At 42.3% G+C, this 25,716-nt stretch overlaps 1 protein-coding gene across 1 annotated transcript in view; it reads left to right on the top strand.

Annotated features, from left to right (window-relative positions):
* The window catches only part of plxnb2b (plexin b2b), a 338,202-nt gene that overhangs the window by 310,665 nt on the left and 1,821 nt on the right, over window positions 1-25,716 (top strand). The window contains exons 33-40 of the mRNA XM_084059938.1: window positions 5,085-5,185; window positions 9,888-9,972; window positions 13,044-13,195; window positions 15,161-15,321; window positions 20,279-20,426; window positions 21,274-21,338; window positions 22,269-22,344; window positions 23,278-23,352. Coding sequence (XP_083916064.1) covers window positions 5,085-5,185; window positions 9,888-9,972; window positions 13,044-13,195; window positions 15,161-15,321; window positions 20,279-20,426; window positions 21,274-21,338; window positions 22,269-22,344; window positions 23,278-23,352 — 863 coding nt within the window. The remainder of the gene's footprint in view (window positions 1-5,084; window positions 5,186-9,887; window positions 9,973-13,043; window positions 13,196-15,160; window positions 15,322-20,278; window positions 20,427-21,273; window positions 21,339-22,268; window positions 22,345-23,277; window positions 23,353-25,716) is intronic.

A 25,716-nucleotide genomic window follows, 5' to 3' on the forward strand; every position in this document is an offset into this window, starting at 1 on the left:
ATAATAGCAGAATTATGGCTATCTAACTCCCGAACATAACAACAGAGTGAACGGCGCTCGTTTTCGTTTCCCCCAAGCATGCGCAGATTGCGCATTCTGCTCTGTGATGACGTCGCGCGGAAATCCGTCTATGATGCGTTGTGTAAAAAGTTCTTGGCTTTGCTGGAATCTTACAGTAGATTTAGGTGTAGTTCTATTTGATGCAGAAACACAACATAATTGCTTTGATGCAAGCAACATTAACGAGTGTCAACGAGCGTCAGCTGGACAGTGACAGGTCTCAGCTCACAACGCATCACATTGCAACGCTTTGGGAGCTTGTAGATGGCCTGTTTTTTAATCGTTGATCAACAAAATAGGGTTAAAGCCGAAGGGATGCCCTGGTCCCCGGACCCCAATTTGGGATCCACTTCTCTAGAGGAACTGCATGTTCCAGCAGAAGAATGCTCAATAATTGATGGTTCAGGCCAAAGGATAAGTAATTAACAGTTCATTAATGCCAAATAACACCTTTTTAGCGTTGACATTAAAACGTTGCCTTGCCTGGAGTCCCTCAGGGGTCTATACTTGGTCCTCTCCTGTTTTCTCTCTACACCACATCTCTTTGCCGAAAATAGCCAATTTACAAGCTCACGTACCCAGAATATGGATGCTAGGGTTCTATGTGTATAAGTATGAAATCGGTTATTCTATCTATACATTCCAGGAATCTCTCTAGTATGTGTTGTGAAGACTGAACCAAACCAACACTCGGAGACAGTATTTGCGAAGGCCTAATTTTATTAGTAAATATGGCACGTCCACAGGAGCGAAACCCCTGGTGCCGTTTGGTGATACGTTTCAAATCATAAATTCAACAAAGCAAGCTTTTCACCCCTTCGGGGCTCTGGGTCAGTAATTGTCCATGCGTTTCTCCTTCACGCCCTCTGTGTCCGGTCCTATGTTTCCTAGAACAGAAATATAACCATTAGACTCCGAGTTATATAACACCAAGTAATGAGGAGGAGAATAAGTGGAGGTTCGCTTACCGCCTGTGCACCTGTCTGGTCAACGCGGAGAGTCAGGCCATACCGAGGCAGAGACAGTGCTTTTGGTCTGTCTGTGCGCTCCCCCAGCTGAGCGACGCAGGTGCGCTCACTTCAGGTTGATTCCACAGAAAGACTGGCAGGTAGCGCCCGTCGATGACGCAGCCCAGCTGGGGGCGGGACTTGGCTGACCGCGCACCGCCTCTGTCCCACTGACTCTCCCCGTTGAAGCGCTTACCTGACAGGCGGTTGCCTAGCGACACTCCACAGTATATGTACAATATCTGTCCTTCTAATCCCTGAAGAAGACCTTTCCAGCTCGAAACGTTGGTGTTCTTTAAACAAAAAATGAAAATGAAAAAATGCTAGATGACTGTCTCCCAGTCAAATTTGGTCACAAATCCTGCGTCGTGGCTATGAGTGTGCAGCCTTTTCTTTACTTTTAGACTTATTTACCAAGCTCAGCAGGCACCTCATCAATACTGGCGTGCGCCCTTCTCCCGTTTGTTTGACGATATCTCTGTCCTTTGCATATATATCTCCAGATCCGCTCATCCGATCAACCTCACACTTGGCCGGGGTATTATTTGCTGACGACCCAAGGAACTTGCAAAGTCGAGCGGATGAGCGGTTCTTGCAGAACCGGCCCCCACGCTCCCCGAACAGGCACGCGTTCGGGGGGAACAGGCATTTGTTTGATCAATTTAAAAATGACCTCTCCTTCTCTTTGGGAGTGCCAGAGGAATTAAGCCATTAAGACCGGGAACGCATTTCTGTGTCATTTTTAGATTTCTTTGGCTACTCAAAAATAGCATCTACAAGCTCATAGCTTGTAGATCTGCTATTTTTGAAAGATATTGAACATTTGTGTGAATATTTGAATATATGTTTAAAGGGAACATTTTTAACTCAAATCTTTGCTTCATGGGGGTCCCTGGAATTAAACATTTTTGAGATGGGGGGTCCGCGGCCAAATACATATATTTTTGTTGGTCCTTGACATGAAAATGTTTGAGAACCACTGATATAGAAACATATGTTTTTTTCCAAAAACTGAAAGATTTAGAGGACATTTGTAGAATCACCAGAAGCAAAGATTTGAGTGAAAAATGTTTGCTTTAAAAATATATATATATTCAAAGATTTGAATCGGTGCCGCGCTATGAGCTTGTATATCTGCTATTTTTGAATAGCCAAATATTTTTTTTAAATGACACACAGGTGCGTTCCCGGTCTTAATAGATTAACGATGCCAAGGAGGTACAGGCAGTGGCAGCAACACAACGCGACGACTCCTCCTCATCCCTAAACAAAGTTTTGCTCGCTTGCATTAATCACAGAGCTCAGGGAAAACGGCATGAAAGCCTAAAGCTCCGCACAGACATTCTCCAACAACATCAAAGGGCGGTCTATATTCCCACACATGCCGCTGGATCGCGTTTCTTTATGAATTTTAGATAAGTAGACATCGATGCGCTTTCAAGTTGAATCAGAGAGATATCCTCCCCGAATCTGGCTGCTATTTTTGAATGAATAACACGACTCCGTAATGAGCTTCGGTCCGTCGTCGTAGTATGCTATGTTAATTTCAGACGGTGACATCATTTTGTGGTATGCGGTAATCAGCGGTGGAAGAAGTAGGCAGATTTTTCCTTCGTATTTGTTTTCTTATTTTTTTTACTTAAAGGAGGAGTTCACCCAAAAAATTACTTATTTTCTATCAATTGCACACCCTATGAAGCCTTGAATCCATGGATTATTTTTTGTTTTTGTCGCATTCCTAAGCTAATAATTTGATTCCCGTCTCCTACCGGCTAATGTATCCGGTAGGAGACACAAAGTAGATTATTTGTGTCTCCTACCGGAAATATACCCGGTCATCAAATTATTTTCTTAGGAATGCCACAAAAACAAAAATAAATCCATGAAATCAAGGCTTCATGGGGTGTGTAATTGATAGAAAATAAGTCATTTTTTGGGTGAACTCCTCCTTTAAGTAAAAGTAGCAATACCACTATAGAAAAATACAAGATACAAAATACAAAGTAAAAGTCCTGTACTGAAATTGTGCTTAAAGTACACAAATATTAGCATCAAAATATATTCACAGCACAAAAGTAAAAGTACTCAAATTTGTCAAGATTTGTCAAACAGCCCTTGCAGTATCTCCATAATGAGAATCTCACAGGTGAATGAAATCACGTTTCATCATTATTCACGAGGGCATTATACGCTTTCTTTGTTGTTGTTTGTTTTGTTTTGTAATTTTTTCGTTTGGCATCGATTGTTAATTGTGTCTCCATTATGACCACGGGGTATGCTCTAAAAGTGTGTAAAACATCTTTTTCATTCCAGCTCGTCTTTAACCCATTAACACCTGGAACGCATCTTTGTCATTTTAGATTTCTTTGGCTATTCAAAAATAGCAGATATACAAGCTCGTAGCGCGGCACCGAGTGCCGCGCTGCGAGCTTGTAGATCTGCTATTTTTTGAAAAACCAGGTAAATGTGTGCAACTCTTTGAATATACATATTTTTAAAGCGAACATTTGTAACTCAAATCTTTGCTTCCGGGGGTCCCTGGAACTAAATATTTTGAGATGGGGGTCCACGGCCAAATACATGTCAATTTGTGGGTCCTTGACATGAAAAAGTTTGAGAACCACTGATATAGAAACGTTTTTTTTCCAAAAACTGTTATGATTTTGCAGACATTTGTAGAATCGGCCTCAGGTCTTAATGGGTTAAGCACATAACCATGATAGACAGAGGCAACGCGATTACATAACAAGTACAATGCTAAAATTATAAAAGCACAGAGACAGGTGAGAGACACATTTGCACGGCTGAGCTAAAAGTAATTCCCCGGGGGGCTTTAGGAAGAATAAAAAAAGACATGAAACACAATGACGACAACAAAAATCGAAATGACAAGCATAGACACAGTTCACTTCACACTCCATGGGTAACTTGCTAATGATCAAATGCACCCGCTGTGAAAACAAATACAAACATCCCTCCCTCGCAATTTTCAGCCGCGACTTCAAATTCCCGCTATGCCCCTTAAGTGTCAACGGCGCGATAAATCAGTTAATCGTTAAAACCAGGGGTCTTCAACGTTTTTCAGGCCAAGGACCCCCTAGGTGAGAGTGCGATGAAGCAGGGACCCCCACCACATGTTGTATAAAATTGTGTCGCATATTAAACCGTTTTCATAGTTAGCTTCATAGACTTGTAGGGTAAGTGATATTTTTTGGTTAAAACAAAAAGTATTTTGTTAAAAGGTTAAAGCACTATATTCTGATAGTAATCATTGCTATAGAGTGTTTGTTCAGTAACAGATGTCTCCCTGTCTCTCCAGCTCTTTAATAAACAGAAAATACATTTTCCGGTAGGTGTCAAAATCTCAGCCAATCAGGAGAAAGTACCCATTTTTAAGCTTCATTTTTATAGTGTTCCAGTTCCAATTTTGCCTGCTCATTTCTTAGTGTCACCACTTCCAATTTCACTTGTTTCATCTGTATCCTGATTGAGTTCTCTATCCTGATTGGATAAATTGGAAATGAAACTGAAACAAAAATGCATTTTCCGTTTTATAAAGAGCTGGAGAGACAAGGAGACTCCTTTTACTGAACAAACACTCTATAGCAATGAGTACTATCACAATATAGAGCTATTTAACACTTATTTTAACCAAAGAAAATCACTTACCCTACCTTTAACCACTTAAACCCACAATACTTGGAAAACTTGTACTTGGTCTGCTCTTTCTTTCCCCCTACCCTAAACCTCTTTGCTGAAAATAGCCGATCTCTGCGAGGCGTTGTGAGCTTGTAGATCTGCTATTTTTGCCTAGTGTTCCCCTCAGAATAGGGATGCTAGGGTGGTTAATGTAAAAAAAAAAAACATTCCTGTCACTATATGACACAAAGATTTGTCAGCCCCCCCTGTAGTAACTCTGAGGACCCCCTAGGGGTCCCGGACGGACCCCGCTCTTGTTGAAGACCCCCTGTGTTTAAAAGCACTTGAATTGACTTGCTGTTCCCGCCTCCACCACAGAGTGGCGACCGGGCAACACCGGGCAAATCCTGGCAGACCTGGACGTGACGTCGCAGAAGGAAGGCCGATGGAGACGCTACAACACCCTGGCACACTACAACGTGAGTTAATTGCATTAACCCATTAAAAACGGGGTGCCGTGATTTTCAGTGATTTTTTTCCCCCCCTAAAACATAATCATCAGGTATTATGGTTATACTAGGAGGATTTATTTTTTTCAAAAAAGTGTACAGAAATTGTTAAAATTATGTTTTTATGTGGACACGCCTCCAGTTCATAAAGTGTACCTGGATCTCACCTTAGCACCTCCTCCACCACCTTAGCACCACCCACCTGTCCTAGTCCCTCCCCCTCCTCATGCCCACACCTGTTGTGTTATGATAATGAGGGGGAGGGTATGTTTTTACTATGTCACTAAAGGGCTGTTTTTATATTGGCACGTTTGACCCTCAAGGTTTCAGCCTCCAGGTAGAAACTCAAAATAGTCAGAGAAGACATAAAACACCATAAAAACACCACCAGGGGGCTTAATGAACAGAAAAAGTGCAAAACCATGGCACCACCTCTTTAAGATCTGGAACGCATCTGTGTCACTTTTTGATTTGAGCTAAAAAAGCATTATTTTACACTTTTGGCTATTCAAAAATAGCAGATCATACAAGCTCATAGCGCGGCACCGAGTGCCGCGCTATGAGTTTGTAGATCTGCTATTTTTGAAAAATCAAGAAAATGTGTGCAAATCTTTGAATATATATATTTTTGAAGCGAACATTTGTAACTCAAATCTTTGCTTCTGGGGGTCCCTGGAACAAAATATTTTCAGATGGGGGTCAGTGGCCAAATACATATCATTTTGTGGGTCCTTGACATGAAAAAGTTTGAGAACCACTGATATAGCAACATACGTTTTTTCAAAAAACTGCTATTTAGAAGACATTTTGTAGAATCAGAACCTCAGGCACACACCCTGTTTAACACCCTGGCTAACAGAGGGGGGGGGCGGGCGGGGGGGGGGGGGGGGGCAGTGCTTGCTCAGGGACACTTCAACACATGCTGAGGCCTGGAATAGAACCTCTGGCTTCCCGAGGGACGGGGGGCTCTCTTAACCATTCAGCTATGGGGTGCTGTACAGTACTCTGTAGAGTAAAGCACTGGAGCGTCTTGGATGCTTTATTCCTTTTGTCCAATAATAAATACACAGACTTGGTCCATTGTCCCAGAGGCTCTGTGGTACTGTACTGTATAGTGACACCACCGCCATTTATTTCTGTAATGCACCGTATTGATTCCTGGACCAGTATAGGAGTCATTCACAAAACAAAGAAGAAGAAGTACTCAGATATTATACTTATAAAGTAGCAATGCCACAATATACACATACTCTGTTACAAGTAAAAGGCCTGTGTTCAAAATGTTACTTGAGTAAAAGTACAAAAGTATTGGCATCAAAATATACTTAAAGTACCAAAGTACAACATTTTGTGAAAATAGCAGATCTACAAGCTCACAACGCGTCGCAAAGCGACGCGTTGTGAGCTTGTAGATCGGCTATTTCCAAATAGCCTATGGTATAAAATAGGGCTAAAGTGATTAAAGGTAGGGTAAGTGATTTGCTTTGGTTAAAATAAGTGTTAAATAGCTCTATATTCTGATAGTACTCATTGCTATAGAACGTTTGTTCAGTAAAAGGATTCTCCATGTCTCTCCAGTTCATTGACTGCCAGAGTTTGTTCATAATGTACTCACCCCTGTGCCAGAAATTTGCGTGTTTTTAAGTTTTTTTATTTTGTAATTTTTCATTCAAATAAATTCTCTGATTGTGGTTTTAAGCACATACGACAGTTCCACCAGTAGAGAGCAGCAAATCCACACATTGATCACCTCGCTCGCCCCCTCCCAAACAGGCCCACGTCACATCCGGTCATTCACCGGATGTTATGTTTTCGACCATCCCTGATCCCCGGATCGGCCTGAAAACGATGTGATTACACAACGACGATGACTGTTAGTCACCCGGACCAAAGAAAATAGAAGTTGAGCTGTCCGTTCGTTTTTTATACCGTGTGAAAAAACGTGTTTTTCCCTATTCTGGCCAAAAATGACCGGAGAAAAACAATGTGACCCGGAAACGAAATCTGCGTTATACATCCGGCTCCGGGTGAGTGTGACGTAAGTGGAAAACGAAAGTGCTGATGAAAAATAAACAGACCCGCGCGATCACAGATTACCAATAAAATACCTAATATCGAGTTAACTCGATCTAGGCAATCAAGCGATGGATTCTAATATCGAGTTAACTCGATCTAGGCAATCAATGTGTTAAACAGAAAATGCATTTTCAGTGCTCTCTCCTGATTGGCTTAAACTTTGTCACCTACCTGAAAATGTACTATATTCTGTTTACTAAAGAGCTGGAGAGACCCCTGTGACCGAACAAACGCTCTGTAGCAATGATTACTACCAGAATATAGTACTTTAACCTTTTTAACAAAACAAATAAAAATACCCAAAAATATCACGTACCCTACCTTTAATGTATGTTTTATACTACAATTATTTATTTCTGTAAAGTTACTAGTAACGTTTTTTAAATAATTGTAGTGGAGTAAAAGTAAAAGTACTGAAATTTTGAAATACTCCAGTAAAAATATCTCAAGATGTACTTAGGTAAGTACTTGAGTAAACGTACTTAGTTACTTTACACCACTGTAGAATCCACAAATGCTTTTTTCCTGCTGTCTCTCCTTTTAGTCTCTCTACACTGACCATTGTTCTTGGAGAGAAGCCCCACTGCCATAGATTTCATTGGTCGTGTCAGCTCAGAATATAGTGCCAGTCGTGGGTTGTTCGCGGGCTCAATAAGAAAATGACCAGTAAATACCCGCTATAAAGACCCAACTAGAACACACACTCATTGGTATTGATTCTGAATTAGTTTCCGAGACATGCAGAGAAAACGGCTTGACGTCAGAGAGGCAGTAATGAGTTGACTATTGATATGAAGAAGTAGACCACGCTTGTACATGTGTGCGTGTGCGTGTGTGCTGTGTGTTCGTGCGCGGGCATGAGAGAAGAGCATTCAGAAATCTAACAGTAAATGAAAAACATGTCTAGGAGAGGCAAAAATGAAAGATATCTGCATGTACTGTACATACCATAGCATAGACCAGTGGTTTTCAACCTTTTTAGGCCGCGGCCAAAATAATCATATCTGAACTGGGGACCCCCCCCCCCAAAATAATCATACGTTTTTTTAAACCCTCCCCCCCAAAAAAAAATCATGTGGGGACCAGCAGGTACAGTAGGTTAGACATAATATAAGGTGCGAGGTGTTCAGTAGGTCCACATTAGCCTGTGTACGTGAGATTAGACACTAAGGTACAAAAGCGTTCACTTTTATTGGCATTTTACTGTGACAAGTTTACACCAGGCGTGTGAGAGAGTGGGTGAAATTATTTTGTTGCAAGCATCCCACGAATTGGCTATTATTACATTTTCAATAAATAATAAGAATAAGAGTAAAAAACGTCAGAGGCAGTAATGAGTTGACTATTGATATGATAAAGTAGACCACGCTTGTACATGTGTGCGTGTGTGCTGTGTGTTCGTTCGTGTGCGGGCATGAGAGAAGAGCAGAATGGATATATGGCCGTAGCTTAGTGGGTAAGAGAGGCCGTCGGGGGGGTTTAAAGCATCCATCGATCTCCAAGAGTACAGCGTAGCTGAATAATTTTCCCTGTACTGTGTGCGGGGGCTGGAAATCTGAATAGGGGCGAGATGGAGAGTTCTGATTGATTGACTGAATATTTTATTAGACAAAAATGCAAGTACAGTCAAACACTTGGTCAAGAGGATAACACCAAGAAAGTCCTTGCGGTCTTGTTTCCATTGGGGACCTATGTACTCAGTTCATCAACATATAAAACATAACACCAAAATTCAATATCATAAGAAATATAAAACCCTATATGTACAGAGTAGAAAAAAAGGGGGGGATCCTGTAAATCCCAACAGTATTCTGAAAAACGTATGTTTCTATATCAGTGGTGCTCAAACGTTTTCATGTCAAGGACCCCCACAATTATATGTATTTTGCCACGGACCCCCATCAAAATATACTGTTCCAGGGACCCCCAGAAGCAAAGATTTGAGTTTATAATGTTCGCTTTAAAAATATATATATTCAAAGATTTGCACACATTTTCACGATTTTTCAAAAATAGCAGATCTACAAGCTTGTAGCGCGGCACTTGGTGCTGCGCTATGAGCTTGTATATCTGCTATTTTTGAATAGCCAAAGTGTAAAATAGTGCTTTTTAGCTTAAATCAAAAAGTGACACAGATGTTCCAGGTCTTAATTGGTTAAAGGAAGACAGTGAACCACATGTTTTAAGGGACGGGGTCAGGGCATTAGGCTGTAGAAGGGAGTATTTACCCATGTTTGTCCTATAGGTGGGTGTTACCAGATCGTTGTTTATGCTCCCTTTAGTAGTGTGGCTGTGGGTGTCGCTAATGTTTTGGAGGTATTTAGTCAGATATGAGGGCATTGAGGGCAAAGACTATTTGGAAAGCCAATCCCATTTTTTTTATTGTTTAACCCAGCTGTCTTCTACCCTGAGCCATCCTAGGCTAGCAAAATGTGTGGGGAAAAAAGGTGGGTCATGGGCTTTTCTGATGATGACAAATGATGGTTCCTGTGTGTGCGTGTGCGTGTATGCGAGCGCGCGTGCGTGCGTGCGTGCGTGTGTGTGTGTGCGCGCGTGTGTGTTGCATAAATATGACCTCATATCCCATGTCTTTCAGGTGCGGGACAATGCCACACTGGTGCTGTCCAAAAAGCTCCACACTCAACAGAACTACGACCAACACCAGGAAAACCACGAAGAGAGTATGTTACGTTTATGTTTCTTGCAACTTTAACCACTGAAGCCCTCTATACTTGGTCCTTTTGACGGATAGTGAAGGAAAAAAAGCGATCTAAGTGATACTTGCCGATCTACGAGCTCACAAGAATAGGCTCTATTCACAGCAGCCATACTTTCACTTCCTTAACAGGTGTTACCAATGATACTAATGAAGGCTCTGTTCCATTTAGTGTAGCACAGTGGTTTCCGCGACCCCCATAACTCTGAGAGTGTACAAATGGAACCAAATGGACCCTTACGGGTCCATTTGGTTCCATTTGTACACTCTCAGAGTTACACACCAGTAAGGGGTCATTTGGAAGAGCAAGGAGAAAAATCTAACAGTAATGAAAAACATGTCTAGGAGAGGCAAAAATGAAAGATATCTGCATGTACTGTACATACCATAGCATAGACCAGTGCATGGTTTTCAACCTTTTTAGGCCGCGCCAAAATTAATCATTTCTGAACTGGGGACCCCCCCAAAATAATCATACTTTTTTTAACCCCGCCCCCACCCCCCCCCAAAAAAAAATCATGTGGGGACCAGCAGGTACAGTAGGTTAGACATAATATAAGGTGCGAGGTGTTCAGTAGGTCCACATTAGCCTGTGTACGTCAGATTAGACATTAAGGTACAAAAGCGTTCACTTTTATTGGCATTTTACTGTGACAAGTTTACACCAGGCGTGTGGGTGGGTGAAATGATTTTGTTGCAAGCATCCCACAAATTGGCTATTATTACATTTTAAATAAATAATAAGAATAAGAGTAAAAAACAATCAAATATTTGAATCCTTTGTAGGTTTATTCCCACGCACAAACACGCACACGCGCACACGCACACGCACACGCACACGCACACACACACACACGCACACACACACACACACACACACGCACACACACACAGAAACCTTTTAATTGAGGGGGAAAAGTGAGCTACAGACGAGATGTTAAACTCAGTAGTTCCCCTGTCTTCCCCCCAGTGCTTTTGTCAACATCCCCAATCTCATTTGACATGCTAATACCCTCTTGTTTTATGTATCACGCTTGTAATAAAATGCAGGTTTTCTTCATCTTTTTTTCCCTTCATATCCACCGCTTTTCATTTGTGTACACTTGAAAATAGCCTGTTGTTTTAAACATTTCCACTTTCATATTCACCGTGTTTGATTTAAATTCGGTTTGGGAGCACCTTGCCGTCTTCTTTTATCCTTTTTTCTATATTTTGTGAAAATAGCTTGACTTAATATTTCTTTTTAACCCATTAAGACCTGGAATGCATCTGTCTTTTTTGATTTGAGCAAAAAAGCATTATTTTACACTTTGGCTATTCAAAAATAGCAGATATACAAGCTCATAGCGCGGCACCGAGTGCCGCGCTATGAGCTTGTATATCTGCTATTTTTGAAAAATTGTGAAAATGTGTGCAAATCTTTGAATATATATATTTTTTTAACATTTTTAACTCAAATCTTTGCTTCTGGGGTCCCTGGAACACAATATTTTGAGATGGGGGTCCACGACTAAATACATATCATTTTAGGGGTCCTTGACATGAAAAAGTTTGATCACCACTGATATAGAAACATACGTTTTTCAGAAAACTGTTGGGATTTAGGAGACATGTAGAATCGGCTTCAGGTCTTAATGAGTTAAAGTATGGAAATATTTATCATTAGGATAATTAACTACTTAAGCCCTACTTTATACTCAAAAAATAATGTTAGAAACTTCTTGAAAATGCATGCCTTTAATGACGTACGCAAAATAGGGACACCAGGTTGAAAGTAGCTAACCACCCTATGTACTTAGTTGACCCCCAGGGGTCTCTACTAGACCCCCTCCTCTTTCCCCTCTGCACCAAATCTCTTCGCCGAAAATAGACGATCTACAAGCTCACTAGTTGTGTTGCACAACACATTGTGAGCTTGTAGATCGGCTATATTCATCAAATGTTTGGCTATTATGACATGTCCAGAATGGGGACGCTATAGGGTTCAAGTTGTTGCACTCAGTGCCGCACTATGAGCTTGTAGATCTGCTATTTTTGAATATCCAAAGACATTTCTAAAAGGTTAAAGTGGTTAAAATTATTGTGATGCTATATTAACACATTTTGCTGGGGACCCCCTGGAACCCCCCCCAAGGACCCCTGGGGGTCCCCGGAAATCTTAGGGAGGAACTAATGGAGAAGAGATCCAGTCAAACTATTAAGACAAGTCATTTTATGCTTTGTTACGCGTGGGTGTCACACTCCGGAAATAGATGATCTACAAGCTCGCAACGTGTCACGACGCGTTGTGAGCTTGTAGATCGACTATTTACGGCATGCAGCTAAATATTAATCATATTGCAGCGGCATCAAGGCCCGCCAAAAATATCATTTTAGTCGACTAAATCAACTGTATATTCAGTCGACTAAAACTAGACTAAAAGTAAAACATTTCAGATCTAAATATAATTGAGCTAAATATAATTGTATTCAAAAGACTATGACTAAAACTACGTCTAAAATTGCTGTAAAAATTAACAGTGCATTAACACATGGGGTGCCAAAACCGTATATAAACGGTTTTGCAAAAGGTGCAAAAAGTTACGCGGAGTGCCATGGTGTCTTTTTGTTTTTTTTGTTTTTTTCCACACGGGAGGGGCTAGAGCAGCTCTGGGAGTACCCATTGTGATCCTGAGAAGGATAGGCCAGATGGATCGCCGGAAACAAAAACATGGCTCCCCATCCGCTTCCTGTCTATTTCCTTCTTTAAAACGCCTATATCTCCGAATCTGTTTCTGGTGGGGAAAACCGGTCATGCGCGATGCGCGATCCGTCCCCGTTGTAACTCGCGAGTGAAATGTTATTGTTCCAGGATGTAGCCAGGGTCCTCGCGCTACATGAATGGATGCTTTTTTTTACGTGGATTTGCTCGTCATGGAGTCTAGAGCTTTAAACAGCAAAGCGCAGTCAATGGGGAGAATGCTGGCACCCACGGTAAGTTGTTATGAAAAAATTCAGGCACCCAATGAGTTAATATGATGTTTTTTTTGTCTGTAGGGAAGGCCCTGTTGGAAGACGACAAGGTGTTTCATCTGGTGCGGCCGGCGGACGAGCTGGACGAGATCAAGTCCAAGCGAGGCAGCATGAAGGACAAGTCCATGACCAAGGCCATCACGGAGATTTACCTCACCCGCCTGCTCTCTGTCAAGGTATACATGCGGATGACGACACGGGCAGTTATGATTAAATCCCTTATTTATCGACTCCGGCAAATTTGTCTTCGCCGGCTGGCCTGCAGGGGTTTGTAAATCACACGAGCGTAATCGTGGCTGTCGGGTAGAAACCTTTTAACTCCATATTTCAACCTTTTTGTGTTTTTTCATAAATTAATGCCCTACTTCATCATTCAAAAGTGTTGAGCAAAAGAAGTGAAAATAGCTGACTACTGTATTTTCACTATTTAACCTATTAAGGCCTGAGGTTCCGATTCTACATAATGTCTTCTAAATCATTTTTTTTTAAACTTATGTTGCTATGTTAGTGGTTTTCAAGCTTTTTAATGTCAAGGACCCCAAAATGTATATGTATTTGGCTGCGGACCCCCATCTCAAAATATGTTGTTCCAGGGACCCCCCAGAAGCAAAGATTTGAGTTTAAAAATGTTCGCTTTAAAAGAAAATACATTCAAAGATTTGCACACATTTTTACGATTTTTCAAAAATAGCAGATCTACAAGCTCGTAGCGCGGCACTCGGTGCCGCGCTACGAGCTTGTATATCTGCTATTTTTGAATAGTGTAAAATAATGCTGTTTTAGCTCAAATCAAGAAGTGACACAGACGCGTTCCAGGTCTTAATGGGTTAAAAAAAAAGAAAAGTTTTTAATAATAATAAAAAAGTCAACCGTTTTGGAGATACAAGGTTTCCCACAGAACGATCGCTCCTATAGATTTTGGACTGCGTGCCAGATGCAAGATATGCCACAAGGGCAGACTTTTGAGCTCAATTTATACCCCCGTTGCACTTGCCAAAAAAAGAGCTGATCTTTACAGCAGGTGACGCTGTCTCGCGGTGGAGTATAAATTAGACAATATATTATTTTCTGCTGGAATTAGGAGCAGCAGCAGCGTGGCCTCTTTACTCCCTAGGCTGAAAAATATACCCCCACATTGTGTGCTAATGAGAAATGTTTGAGCTTGACTCCATGCTTTTTGGCAATGCGCTTCGTCTCTCTACCCTGTCTGACTCTGTGTGTGTGTGTGTGTGTGTGTGTGTGTGTGTGTGTGTGTGTGTGTGTGTGTGTGTGTGTGTGTGTGTGTGTGTGTGTGTGTGTGTGTGTGTGTGTGTGTGTGTGTGTGTGTGTGTGTGTGTGTGTGTGTGTGTGTGTGTGTGTGTGCTTGTATTACTTTATGTTGAGCGGTGCCAAATGCCCACAAGTATTATAGAATTTTGAGAAACACATTGTTAGGTGCATTTTCCTGGTCCTCCTCACAAAGGAAATGGTTGTTTTGGTTTTAAAAAAAGGGATTTGGGGAGTTTACGATTAGGAAAAGATTCCCGAGTTTGTCGATTTTCGGCTTTACAGCTACCGTTAAAAATGGTAAAATAAAATACAATTATGTCATTCATAAAATGTACTTCCTAAAATATTGATGTCATGGATTAAAGGTCTCAGTCGCTGCAACGGATTTCAGTCATTTGGATTCCATAGACATTCTATTCTATGGATTCTATGGAAGCGAAAATAGCGAAGCGGAAATAGTCGATCTACAAGCTCTCATTGCATCGAGAGCTTGTAGATGAGCTATTTTCTGTTAATATTTTAAGATCAGAGCATTTGAAGTGGTCAAGCTAGCATTATGTTCAGAAGCATCTTCCATAAAACCTTAATGGTCTCGGATATTTCATAAAAGCAAAGGTTTAAAGCCTCACGGCAGTATGTAAAACAGCAGGAACAATTAGACCAAAAAAACATATTTTTACATATGGTGTTAATTGTTTGAAACAGCGCCAGTGCGTGGGGGGGGGGCTCCTTTCACACGGTTTCACAAATTGCACATTAGGACAGTCGTGAGATTGTAGTTTTCTTTAATCGATGTGATGTCCTCACAAGTATAGTAAATAAAAACGTGTATGTGTGTGTGTGTGTGTGTGTGTGTGTTTGGCCCCCTCCAGGGAACACTGCAGCAGTTCGTGGATGACTTCTTTCGCAGCGTGCTGTGCTCCGGGGCGGTCGTACCGCCCGCTGTCAAATACTTCTTTGACTTCCTGGATGAACAGGCACTGAAACACGACAACGTGGACGAGGAGTGTATCCACATCTGGAAGACAAATAGGTATATAATGCAGACATAGACACGTATAGGCACGCACCTGCACGCACGCTCGCGCACGCACACGCACACACACACACACACACACACGCACGCACGCACGCACGCACACACACACACACACACACACACACACACACACACACACACACACACACACACACACACACACACACACACACACACACACACACACACACACACACACACACACACACACACACACACACACACACACACACACAGTATGCAAACCACTCAGGGACTAGGGTTAAAAAATAGCTGTGTACACCACCGCTTCTGCTTGTCAAAGTTTGTCTGTATTTGTCCCTTATGAATAAACAAAACTAAAACACGCGCACACACACACACACACACACACACACACACACACACACACACACACACACACACACACACACACACACACACACACACACACACACACACACACACACACACACACAAATTTCTTAATTTCGTATTTAGAGAAACAGAGGACTTTCACTTTCTCTCACACTTTCCCCTCTAGCAGTCGCACGCACGCACACACGCACGCACACGTGCATATACACTCACGCACATACACGTGCATATACACGTACACACACACACACTAACGCAAACAAACACAGCTGTCGTGGCTTGACAGTCGCAGACCCCACGCATACATCCCACTCACACACAGACAACTCTCCGAAGATGCAAAACTTACTTATCCGGGAAAACGGCTGAAGAATACAAATGCGCAAATTTCAGCTCACTTAGTTTGCATTGGCAATGCCACGCGCTCTCCCCCGTGTGACATTTTAACCCATTAAGACCTGGAACGCATCTGTGTCACATTTTTAGATTTGAGCTAAAAAGCATTATTTTACACTTTGGCTATTCAAAAATAGCAGATATACAAGCTCGTAACGCGGCACCGAGTGCCGCGTTACGAGCTTGTAGATCTGCTATTTTTGAAAAATCTAGAAAATGTGTGAAAATTAATATATTTATATTCTTTTAAAGCGAACATTTTTAACTCAAATCTTTGCTTCTGGGGGTCCCTGAAACAAAATATTTTGAGATGGGGGTCCGTGAGAAAATACATATAATTTTGGGGGTCCTTGACATGAAAAGGTTTGAGCACCACTGATATAGAAACATACGTTTTTTCAAAAAAACTGTTGGAATTTAGGAGACATGTAGAATCGGCTTCAGGTCTTAAAGGGTTAAAGTGCATAAATTAGTGTCACGTTGGCTCAGGCTCATGCATACGAGACAGCGTGGCGCATGTATATGTCAGTGATTGACACGAGGCTGGCACGGAGACAACACACAGCAACGAGGAAAGGACAAGGAGTTTAGCAATTTAACCAATTAAGACCTGAGGCCGATTCTACAAACGACTTCTAAATCCCAACAGTTTTCTGAAAAACGTATGTTTCTATATCAGTGGTGCTCAAACGTTTTCATGTCAAGGACCCCCAAAATTACATGTATTTGGCCGCCGACCCCCATCTCAAAATATGTTGTTCCAGGGACCCCCCCCCCCCCCCCCAGAAGCAAAGATTTGAGTTACAAATGTTCGCTTTAAAATGATATATATTCAAAGATTTGCACACATTTTCACGTTTTTTCAAAAATAGCAGATCTACAAGCTCGTAACGCGGCACTCGGTGCCGCGTTATGAGCTTGTAGATCTGCTATTTTTGAATAGCCAAAGTGTAAAATAATGCTTTTTAGCTCAAATCAAAAAATGACACAGATGCGTTCCAGGTCTTAATGGGTTAATTACTTACTACTACTCCTTCTGTTTATCAAAAACTCCACCGGAGGGGCCGCGTATTAAATATAAATATGTCATTATGTACAGCCATAACCACAAACAAACATCGTAATTATGTCCCTTGCTAATTTCATTGTATGATTATAAGAAAGTTTTTTGTGCATCTTATTGTTTGCGTTCCACTGCAACCGCAGGGGGAGACTGAGGGAAGCAAATGAATACGACGGAGGCAGAATCGCATCAGCGTTCTGCTCTGATCAAGGACGTGAATATTCCGGAATGCGTTAAGGGGTGGGGGTGGGGGTGGTGGGGGGGAGGGGGGGTGGTTGCTCTTTGAAATTCAAAGGAGAACGCGGTATTGGCAGGAATTGCATGGAGCCCGACGCGTTTGTGTGTTCTGAATTGGAAATTAGGACGAGTCGAGTACTGAAGCATTCATTTGGTAGTCCGACGCTTTATGTTGTCAGACTGAGGCGGAGGATGGATTTGGAAGGTGAAAGTTTTTGCCGTTAACCCATTGAGACCTGAAGCCGATTCTACATGTCTCCTAAATCTCAACAGTTTTCTGAAAAACGTATGTTTCTATATCAGTGGTGCTCAATCTTTTTCATGTCAAGGACCCTCAAAATTATATGTATTTGGCCGCAGACCCCCATCAAAATATTTTGTTCCAGGGACCCCAGAACCAAAGATTTGAGTTAAAAAATGTTCGCTTTAAAAATATATATAAGTTTTGCACACATTTTCACAAATTTTCAAAAATAGCAGATCTACAAGCTCGTAGCGCGGCACTCGGTGCCGCGCTATGAGCTTATATATCTGCTATTTTTGAATAGCCAAAGTGTAAAATAATGCTTTTTAGCTCAAATCTAAAAATGACACAGTTCCAGGTCTTAAAGGGTTAAGTTTAGCATTTCCAATCACGATTCATTAGGCGGGACATGGAATCAGGGAATGGACTCGTTTAGCGTAGCGTAGCCTTTTGTTACTGCCCTCTTGTGTAGTCAGGAACCGGCAGGATAAGTGGTCAGTTTATTGCAAAATGATAATGTACTGTAATACCCGTTGGGGGAATTGCTCTAAATTGGCTGACACCATGCTTTCTGCATCTTCGCCGCTATCTCGTAGTGCACTCAGTCGTGCACAGTAAAAATCCTCAGTGTCGAGGACGGTCCATTTTTCATTTGTACACTCTCTCCGAGTTACAAATGAGTACATCAACACTAAGTATTTAACAGCGTAGGTGTCCAGTCCACCTCATTCACCCTGTCGTTGCCAGATTCTGTGAGAGAAACAAGCAGCTATGGGCCACATGAGCACTTTATCATATACATCAGCTATTTGAAAATAGCAGATCTACAAGCTTCACAACGCGTCGCGATTGTGACGCGTTGTGAAGCTTGTAGATCGGCTATTTTGAGATAAAATATTGCGGGGAAATTATAATAAGCTGATCTGGCAACCCTGGTTGGGGGGGGGGGGCTCTGCCTGTAGCCCACTACCAGCTCCTTGGTCGTTCTGATGTCGAGCTGAAGGTGATTGTTGTCACACCACCCAATGAACCCTCTCCACCAGGGCTCTGTATACTTTAGCTCCTCCTCCTCACTGTCATCCATGATGCAGCTGACAATGGAGGAGTCATCAGAGAACTTCTGTAACGTTTTTCAGGCCTAGGACCCCTTGGCTTAGCCTGGTAAACCCTCCCTACGGAAATCTCATTTCCATTTGATTCCAGGAGTGAGTCTGGCATGAACGCCCATTGTGGCAATGTGGATGTGGGCGGGAGCTTGGCGGGAGTAATACCGTTGACTGACAACCCCTTCAGCCAATGATCGTTGTTCCCCTTCAGCCAATTGCAGTGCATTTTACCACCTCCAGAGCTAATGTGACGCAACGGGACTTTTGAGACAGCCATGCCCAAAATAGGTTGCCTTATTGGGATACATGCGTATCACTGCCCGCCCCTGCCGGTTCTCTGAATTTGTATTTTTAAATAGGCTCTGTCATGATTAATTTACCACATATATGAAGTTAAACAACTAAATTCTATCCAAACGATATCTTAAAAGTAAATTCCGTGTCTCAAAAAATAAGTTTGAGAGCGTTTTAAAGCCGAAAATAAGAAGTCAAGGCACTCGCACAAACAACAATGGCTGCCGTTTGTCTTTTGTCGGCTGCACTCAGGCTGCACTCGGCTTCATTCGGGCTCACTCGAACTCGCCACCTGATAGGCCAACTGTCGCTGTCAATCACAGAACGATGAGCGACGACTCTGGTGTAGAGGGTTAACAGGAAAGGTGACAGCAAGATTCCTTGGCGAGCGTTGCTGGTGCGCTGGTCCGTAATCCAGGCCGCCAGGCCGTGGTGATCCACCTTCAGCCGGTGTTGGCTGGACGGTGTTTGAAGGCGCTGAAACTCACCGAAAATACCTGATTTTGACTGAACGAATGTGACCCAGTTAATATATCAGCGACGTATAAATTAGGCTTAAGGGTTTCACACATTTAATTGCCTACTGCGCTTATTGCTGTGTTACATAACTGTGACAGGATCAGCAATGGTGTCATTTCCCCATCTGGTGTTTACCATAATAGCTAAAGCTAATGATTATACAGTTATTAATAACACGGCGGTTCCCAACCTCTTTCTGGATCAGGGCCCACTTTAAAATGCAAACGCTGCAAGCCCACAGGCTGCCGCGTTAAGTGGTCAGATGGGCGGGCCGTGGCACATTTTCATAGCATAATTCATTTTAATGATCAGTCAATCGATCATGATCTGGCTCGGATCACTGGAACTAAAGTAGTACAGTGTGCTTTAAGTTCCTATTTATCACAATGAAAACTCTTTCTTTTCTCCAAGGTTTAAAAAAAATCACCCCCAGTGTGAAGTGAGTGGTGCCTTTGATGAGTTCATTATGCGCATAGCATGTGTTGCACTCCTGTTTGTGTTTAATTAGTGTAACTGGTTGCATCTTTGTGTCACAATCAGCTGCAGCTGTTGAGGCCAGACGCAAACATGTTGAGGCCGTCCGCAAAGATACGGACGGACAGACAGACACACACACGCGGTCAAATGTAGGAGTGGTCGGCACCACTCAAAAAATAAATATACCATGACATGTTTCTTTTACATAAATTCCGTAATGACATTTTTCCTCTTTTCACATTCCTTTCCTGCTCTCAGCCTGCCTTTGAGGTTCTGGGTGAACATCCTGAAGAACCCCCACTTCATCTTCGACGTGCATGTGACGGAGGTGGTGGACGCCTCGCTCTCCGTCATCGCCCAGACCTTCATGGACGCCTGCACCAAGAGCGAGCACAAGCTCAGCAGGGTGAGTGGAAGGGGAGGGGGTTACTGTACTGTACTGCTTATGGGGGTGCAAGAGGGTAAGAGAGTATAGGAACAGTGGTAGAAAAAGTACTTTACTTAAAGTTATACAATGCAGGTCCACAAATAACGATTTTATAGCAGCCTCTGCTGATCATTACCGTCACTGCAGGCCGTTCGTTTATTCCTCTGTTACCCAGAATTCCATTTGTTTTCACCGGAAGACGGAAGCGTTTCAAAAAGCGTTCTTTTAATTGTTTTATACGATCTGTGGATCGTTTCTCTTAGCCAGTGGAGCTTTAGTTACCGTGAGCTGTGTTTTCTTTTTCTGTTGTTTTTTCGATCTTCAAATCATACAATCTCTTAAAAACATGTGTGAGTTTCCTTTTTGCTATTAGCACGGTAGTTCCTGGCCAAACAGGAAACCGGTGCATTTCCGCTTCCGTTTTACGGCCAGATGACGTCATTTTCGCGGGAGAGTCTCCCCCGACACCGTGCAATAGAAAATACATAAATAAAAGGCTTTCGGGGGTGAAATTCATGGAGTGGGTGTTGTGAAACATTTGCCACTCACAAAAGATATACAATTTAACTTTAGTTTTATTGAAAAAGTTACCTACTGTAGTATTACTTTAAGAATAATAAAATGATTAAATATGGAGATACAAGGCTTCTGCCGGACCGCGGCGATGTGTGTCTGCAAAAATGGAAATGAAGCGGGGGAGCGTATAGTGGCCGGAATTGAACCGAGTGGATTAAGTCGGAGGAGCGGAAGGAGATTAAAGGTCGCTGTGACCGAGGGAGGGTCACTGTTTTCATTAACATGGTCTCTCCACCCGTTTGTCCTGCAGGATTCTCCAAGTAATAAACTACTCTATGCAAAGGAGATCTCCACCTACAAGAAGATGGTAGATGAGTAAGTCCAGTCGGCACTTTGCCGTACGCATATGCAATCTATTTCTTTTCCTCCCTGCTTAACCCATTCAATCCGGGAACGCATCTGTGTCATTTTAAGATTTTAGCTATAACAACTATCTTTATACTTTAAAAAATAATCACACCCTGTGTGAAGAGAGTGGTGCCTTTGATGAGCCCCGTATTGTCATCACCCGTGTTGTCATCAATGTTTGTTTATTGGACATACATACATACAGTACGGACACACGGACAAAGTCAGATATAGGAGTGGTTGGCACCACTCAAAAATAGCAGATCTACAAGCTCGTAGCGCGGCACCGAGTGCCGCGCTACGAGCTTGTAGATCTGCTATTTTTGAATAGCCAGACATTTTTTGTGCAAATCTTTCAATACATATATATTTTTGAAACAGCATTTTTTTACTCAAATCTTTGCTTCTGGGGGGGTCCCTGGAACAACATATTTTGATGGGGATCGGTGGCCAAAAACATCAGCACCACTGATATAGCAACAATCGTTTTTTCAGAAAAATTAAGACATTTTGTTGAGACATTTGACAGTTACAAATGTTACAAATATATATTCAAAGATTTGCACACATTTTCACGATTTTTCAAAAATAGCAGATCTACAAGTTCGTAGCGCGGCACTCGGATATACCGCGCTATGAGCTTGTATATCTGCTATGTTTGAATAGCCAAATAAATCTTAAAATGACAGAGATGCGTACCGGATTGAATGGGTTAAAATGCTGATGGATTGCGAAAGGCTTGTCAGTATCAATTGCATCGTGATAATCGTCTAATCTCTGTCCCAACCTTTTCTTGTCTGTGTGCGTGTGCGTGTGTGTGCGTGTGCGTGCGTGCGCGTGCGTGTGTGTGCGCGTATGTGCGTGTGTGTGCGTGTGTGTGTGTGTGTGTGTGTGTAGCTACTACAGTGGCATAAGGCAGATGGTGTCAGTCAGTGACCAGGACATGAACACTCATCTGGCGGAGGTGTCGCGGGTAAGAAGAAGCACAAGTCTTCTCTCTCTCTCTCTCTCTCTGTCTGTCTGGTATATATCTTCTCTCGTCTCGGGTGTTACTTAACGGTCTGACACTGTCTCCTGAAGGCTGTACACCTCCTACCTTTTCACAGCCGCACATTGAGCAGCTGCGCCTGTTTTTTATATTATGTTTTTTTTTAAAGCCTGTTATGCATTTTATTGTGTTTAAAATAGTCTTTCTGGTGGAAAGAAACTTAAGTACTTTACTCAAGTACTGTACTTAAAAGGTAGGGTAAGTGACTTTCTTTGGTCAAAATAAGTGTTAAATAGCTCTATATTCTGATAGTACTCATTGCTATAGAGTGTTTGTTCAGTAACAGGAGTCTCCATGTCTCTCCAGCTCTTTATTAAACAGAAAATGCATTTTCAGGTCAGGATACCAATTTTATCCAATCAGGATAGAGAACTCAGTCAGGACACAGATTAAACAAGGGAAATTGGAAGTGGTGACACAAAGAAATGAGCTGAACAAACTGGAACACTATGAAAATGAAGCTGACAAATGGGTACTCTCTGCTGATTGGCTGAAATGTTGTCACCTACCTGAAATGTTCTGTGTATTAAAGAGCTGGAGAGACAGGGAGGCCCCTGTGACTGAACAAACACTCTATAGCAATGATTACTATCAGAATATTGTGCTTTAACCTTTTAATACAAAACTTTTTGTTTTAACCAAAAAATATCACTTACCCTACCTTTAAGTTCAATTTGAAGGTACTTTTACTTTACTCAAGTATTTCTATTTCTTTCTATTAATGTGTGTGTGTGTGTGTGTGTGTGTGTGTGTGTGTGTGTGCGTGTGCGTGTGCGTGTGCGCGCGTGTGTGTGTGTGTGTGTGTGTGTGTGTGTGTGTGTGTGTGTGTGTGTGTGTGTGTGTGTGTGTGTTCTCCAGTCTCACACAGACAAACTCAACACACAAGTGGCCCTCCACCAGCTCTACCAGTATTGCAGCAAATACTACGATGGGGTAAGTGTCCATTCTGACCTGAACTGACCGACTTATTTTAACCACTTAACACATTGACCGCCAGGCACGTAGCCTACGGGCCGAAAAATCCAACCATAAAGCGCCGATCCTGTAGCCTACGGGCTATGCGCCAACTGGTGTTTTTTCCTCTTTTTTCCAAAAAAAAAAACTTTTTTCAATTTTCGATACGGCACATTTCATTGTAACACCACCGGAAACGGAATTATTCGGGATCCGGTTTTGCCGATCCCGTCGGCCCCCGTTCTAATGACGAAACTGAAACTCCATTTTCTCTTTGTAGTTTTTTCTCCTCGCTAATCACTGTTTAACATTTAACAAACCGTTCTAACTACAACATGGATGCCCCGTTTGACATGTCGTCACCTTATTAAACTAATGGCCTAAGTCATTTTTTCAAGGTTTTCAGGAAAAATAAAAAACTGATCCAGAACAAAACTATATGATATTTCTTAATCATTTCACCCAAAATGTTTATAACAAATTATGACTATTTAAATAGAAATAACACTGTCTGTCAGTTATGTAACATAAGAGATTGAAATAGGTTTAAATAGGATTAAATCTGACTTAGGCCAAAATAAAAAGCAAAACAAATTACAAAATGGCCTAAATCAGTAAATAATTTGGCTTAAGTCACAAAAACATGTGACTTAGGCCAAACAAAAGGCCTATTTTGTCCTAAGTCACACTAGGGAGTTAGGCCATTATACTAAAAGGGGCGTGTTTTATACTAAAAAGGGCGTGAACAGCATGATCCTTTTCAATTAGGAGATGGGCGATTTTACCAGAGGTGGCCAGTGTCATGAGGAGCTGATTTAGGCAAAAATATCATTTCCTCAAAAAATGACTTAGGCCATTAGTTTAGCAAGGTGACGATGTGGTCTTCACTGGTAGAAGCAGGGAGATGTCCGCGAACAAAACAAACAAGGACCCTCTAGCTGAGACAGAGATGAAGCAGGGACCCCCCTCTATATTGTATAAAATGGTGTTTCAGAATTAAACTTTTTTTCGTTTACTTGGTCTGCTCTTTTTCCCCTCTACACCTATACCTCTTTGCCAAAAATAGCAGATCTACAAGCTCACAACGCCTCGCAGCGCGAGGCATTGTGAGCTTGTAGATCTGCTATTTTTGGCTAAAGTGCTCCTCAGGAAAAGGCTAGGGATCAAGTGGTTAAGGTAAAAAAAAGAAATCATATCACACAAAGATTTGGCGGACCCCCTGTAGTAACTCTGAGGACCCCCTAGGGGTCCCGGACCCCCTGTTGAAGACCCCTGGTATAGGGTTTAGTGGTTAAAAGTACAACGAGACAAAAAAACATCAACGTGGATAAAATCACCAAAAAAAGCCAAAGGTGGGCCGAACCGCTGGCCTTTTTGCTGCAAAACTCGGTGGTTCTCGTGGTTTTAATTTCAAGGACACATCATTAAGCCACGGACATCCATACGTCTTACATTACGGTGTCCATTACAGACCTGTAAGGGTCCATTTGGTTCATATTAACTATCATTAATTTAGCTGGGGACCCCCCTGGAACCCCCTCAAGTCAACTTTTGAGAACCACTGCGTATAACTCACCCAAACGGAGAAGATTCCATTCAACCGTATTAACCCTGGCATCCCTATTATTGGGAGATGTGCAAGCTCTCTGTGAGCTTGTATCGGCTATATTCGCTATTTTTGAAATGGGCATATGTGGTTAAACGCACCGCTGCCCACCATATCATTCAGGATTTTTTCTCTCTCTCTCTTACTCTCTCTCTCTCTCTCTCTCTCTCTCTCTCTCTCTCTCTCTCTCTCTCTCTCTCTCTCTCCCCGCTCTTTTGATGGGGAGTCTGAAAAGTGATTGTATGGAATTTTAATTGAAACTTCTTGTGGTACGTGAATTGGAAAATTGCTCGGGGAATTGATTTTTTTATGGGCTTTCTCGTATATGCAATGCATTGCCACTTCGGGTCGTCGTGCAAAGGGAGGATAAACAAGGCCTAATGAACAAGTTAGATAAACAAATAGGCCTGTCACTCTCCTCCCCCCGAGTTGGCACTCACACACACACACACACACACACGTGCGGCTCGTCTGGCAGGGGAACCGTCGTCGACGCTGAAGTGTACTCGTCGTTCTCGACCTCTCTTTCTCACTCTCTTCTTCTCCTCATCCATCTTCCTTCCTCCCCCCCTTGTCTCTCTCTGCCCATTCCCTGTGTCTTCGCTTGTCCTCTGTACCCCCCCTCCCTATTCTCCCACCTCCCTCTGTCATGTCCCTTCCTCCTCCTCCTCTCTACCAGTGTTTATTTTGTCAGCAAATTTTGATTTAGTTTTAGTCATAGTCTTTTGAATAAAATT

The sequence above is a fragment of the Gymnoscopelus microlampas genome (assembly GCF_963454915.1).
Source record: "Gymnoscopelus microlampas genome assembly, chromosome: 6".
Lineage (NCBI taxonomy): Eukaryota > Metazoa > Chordata > Actinopteri > Myctophiformes > Myctophidae > Gymnoscopelus > Gymnoscopelus microlampas.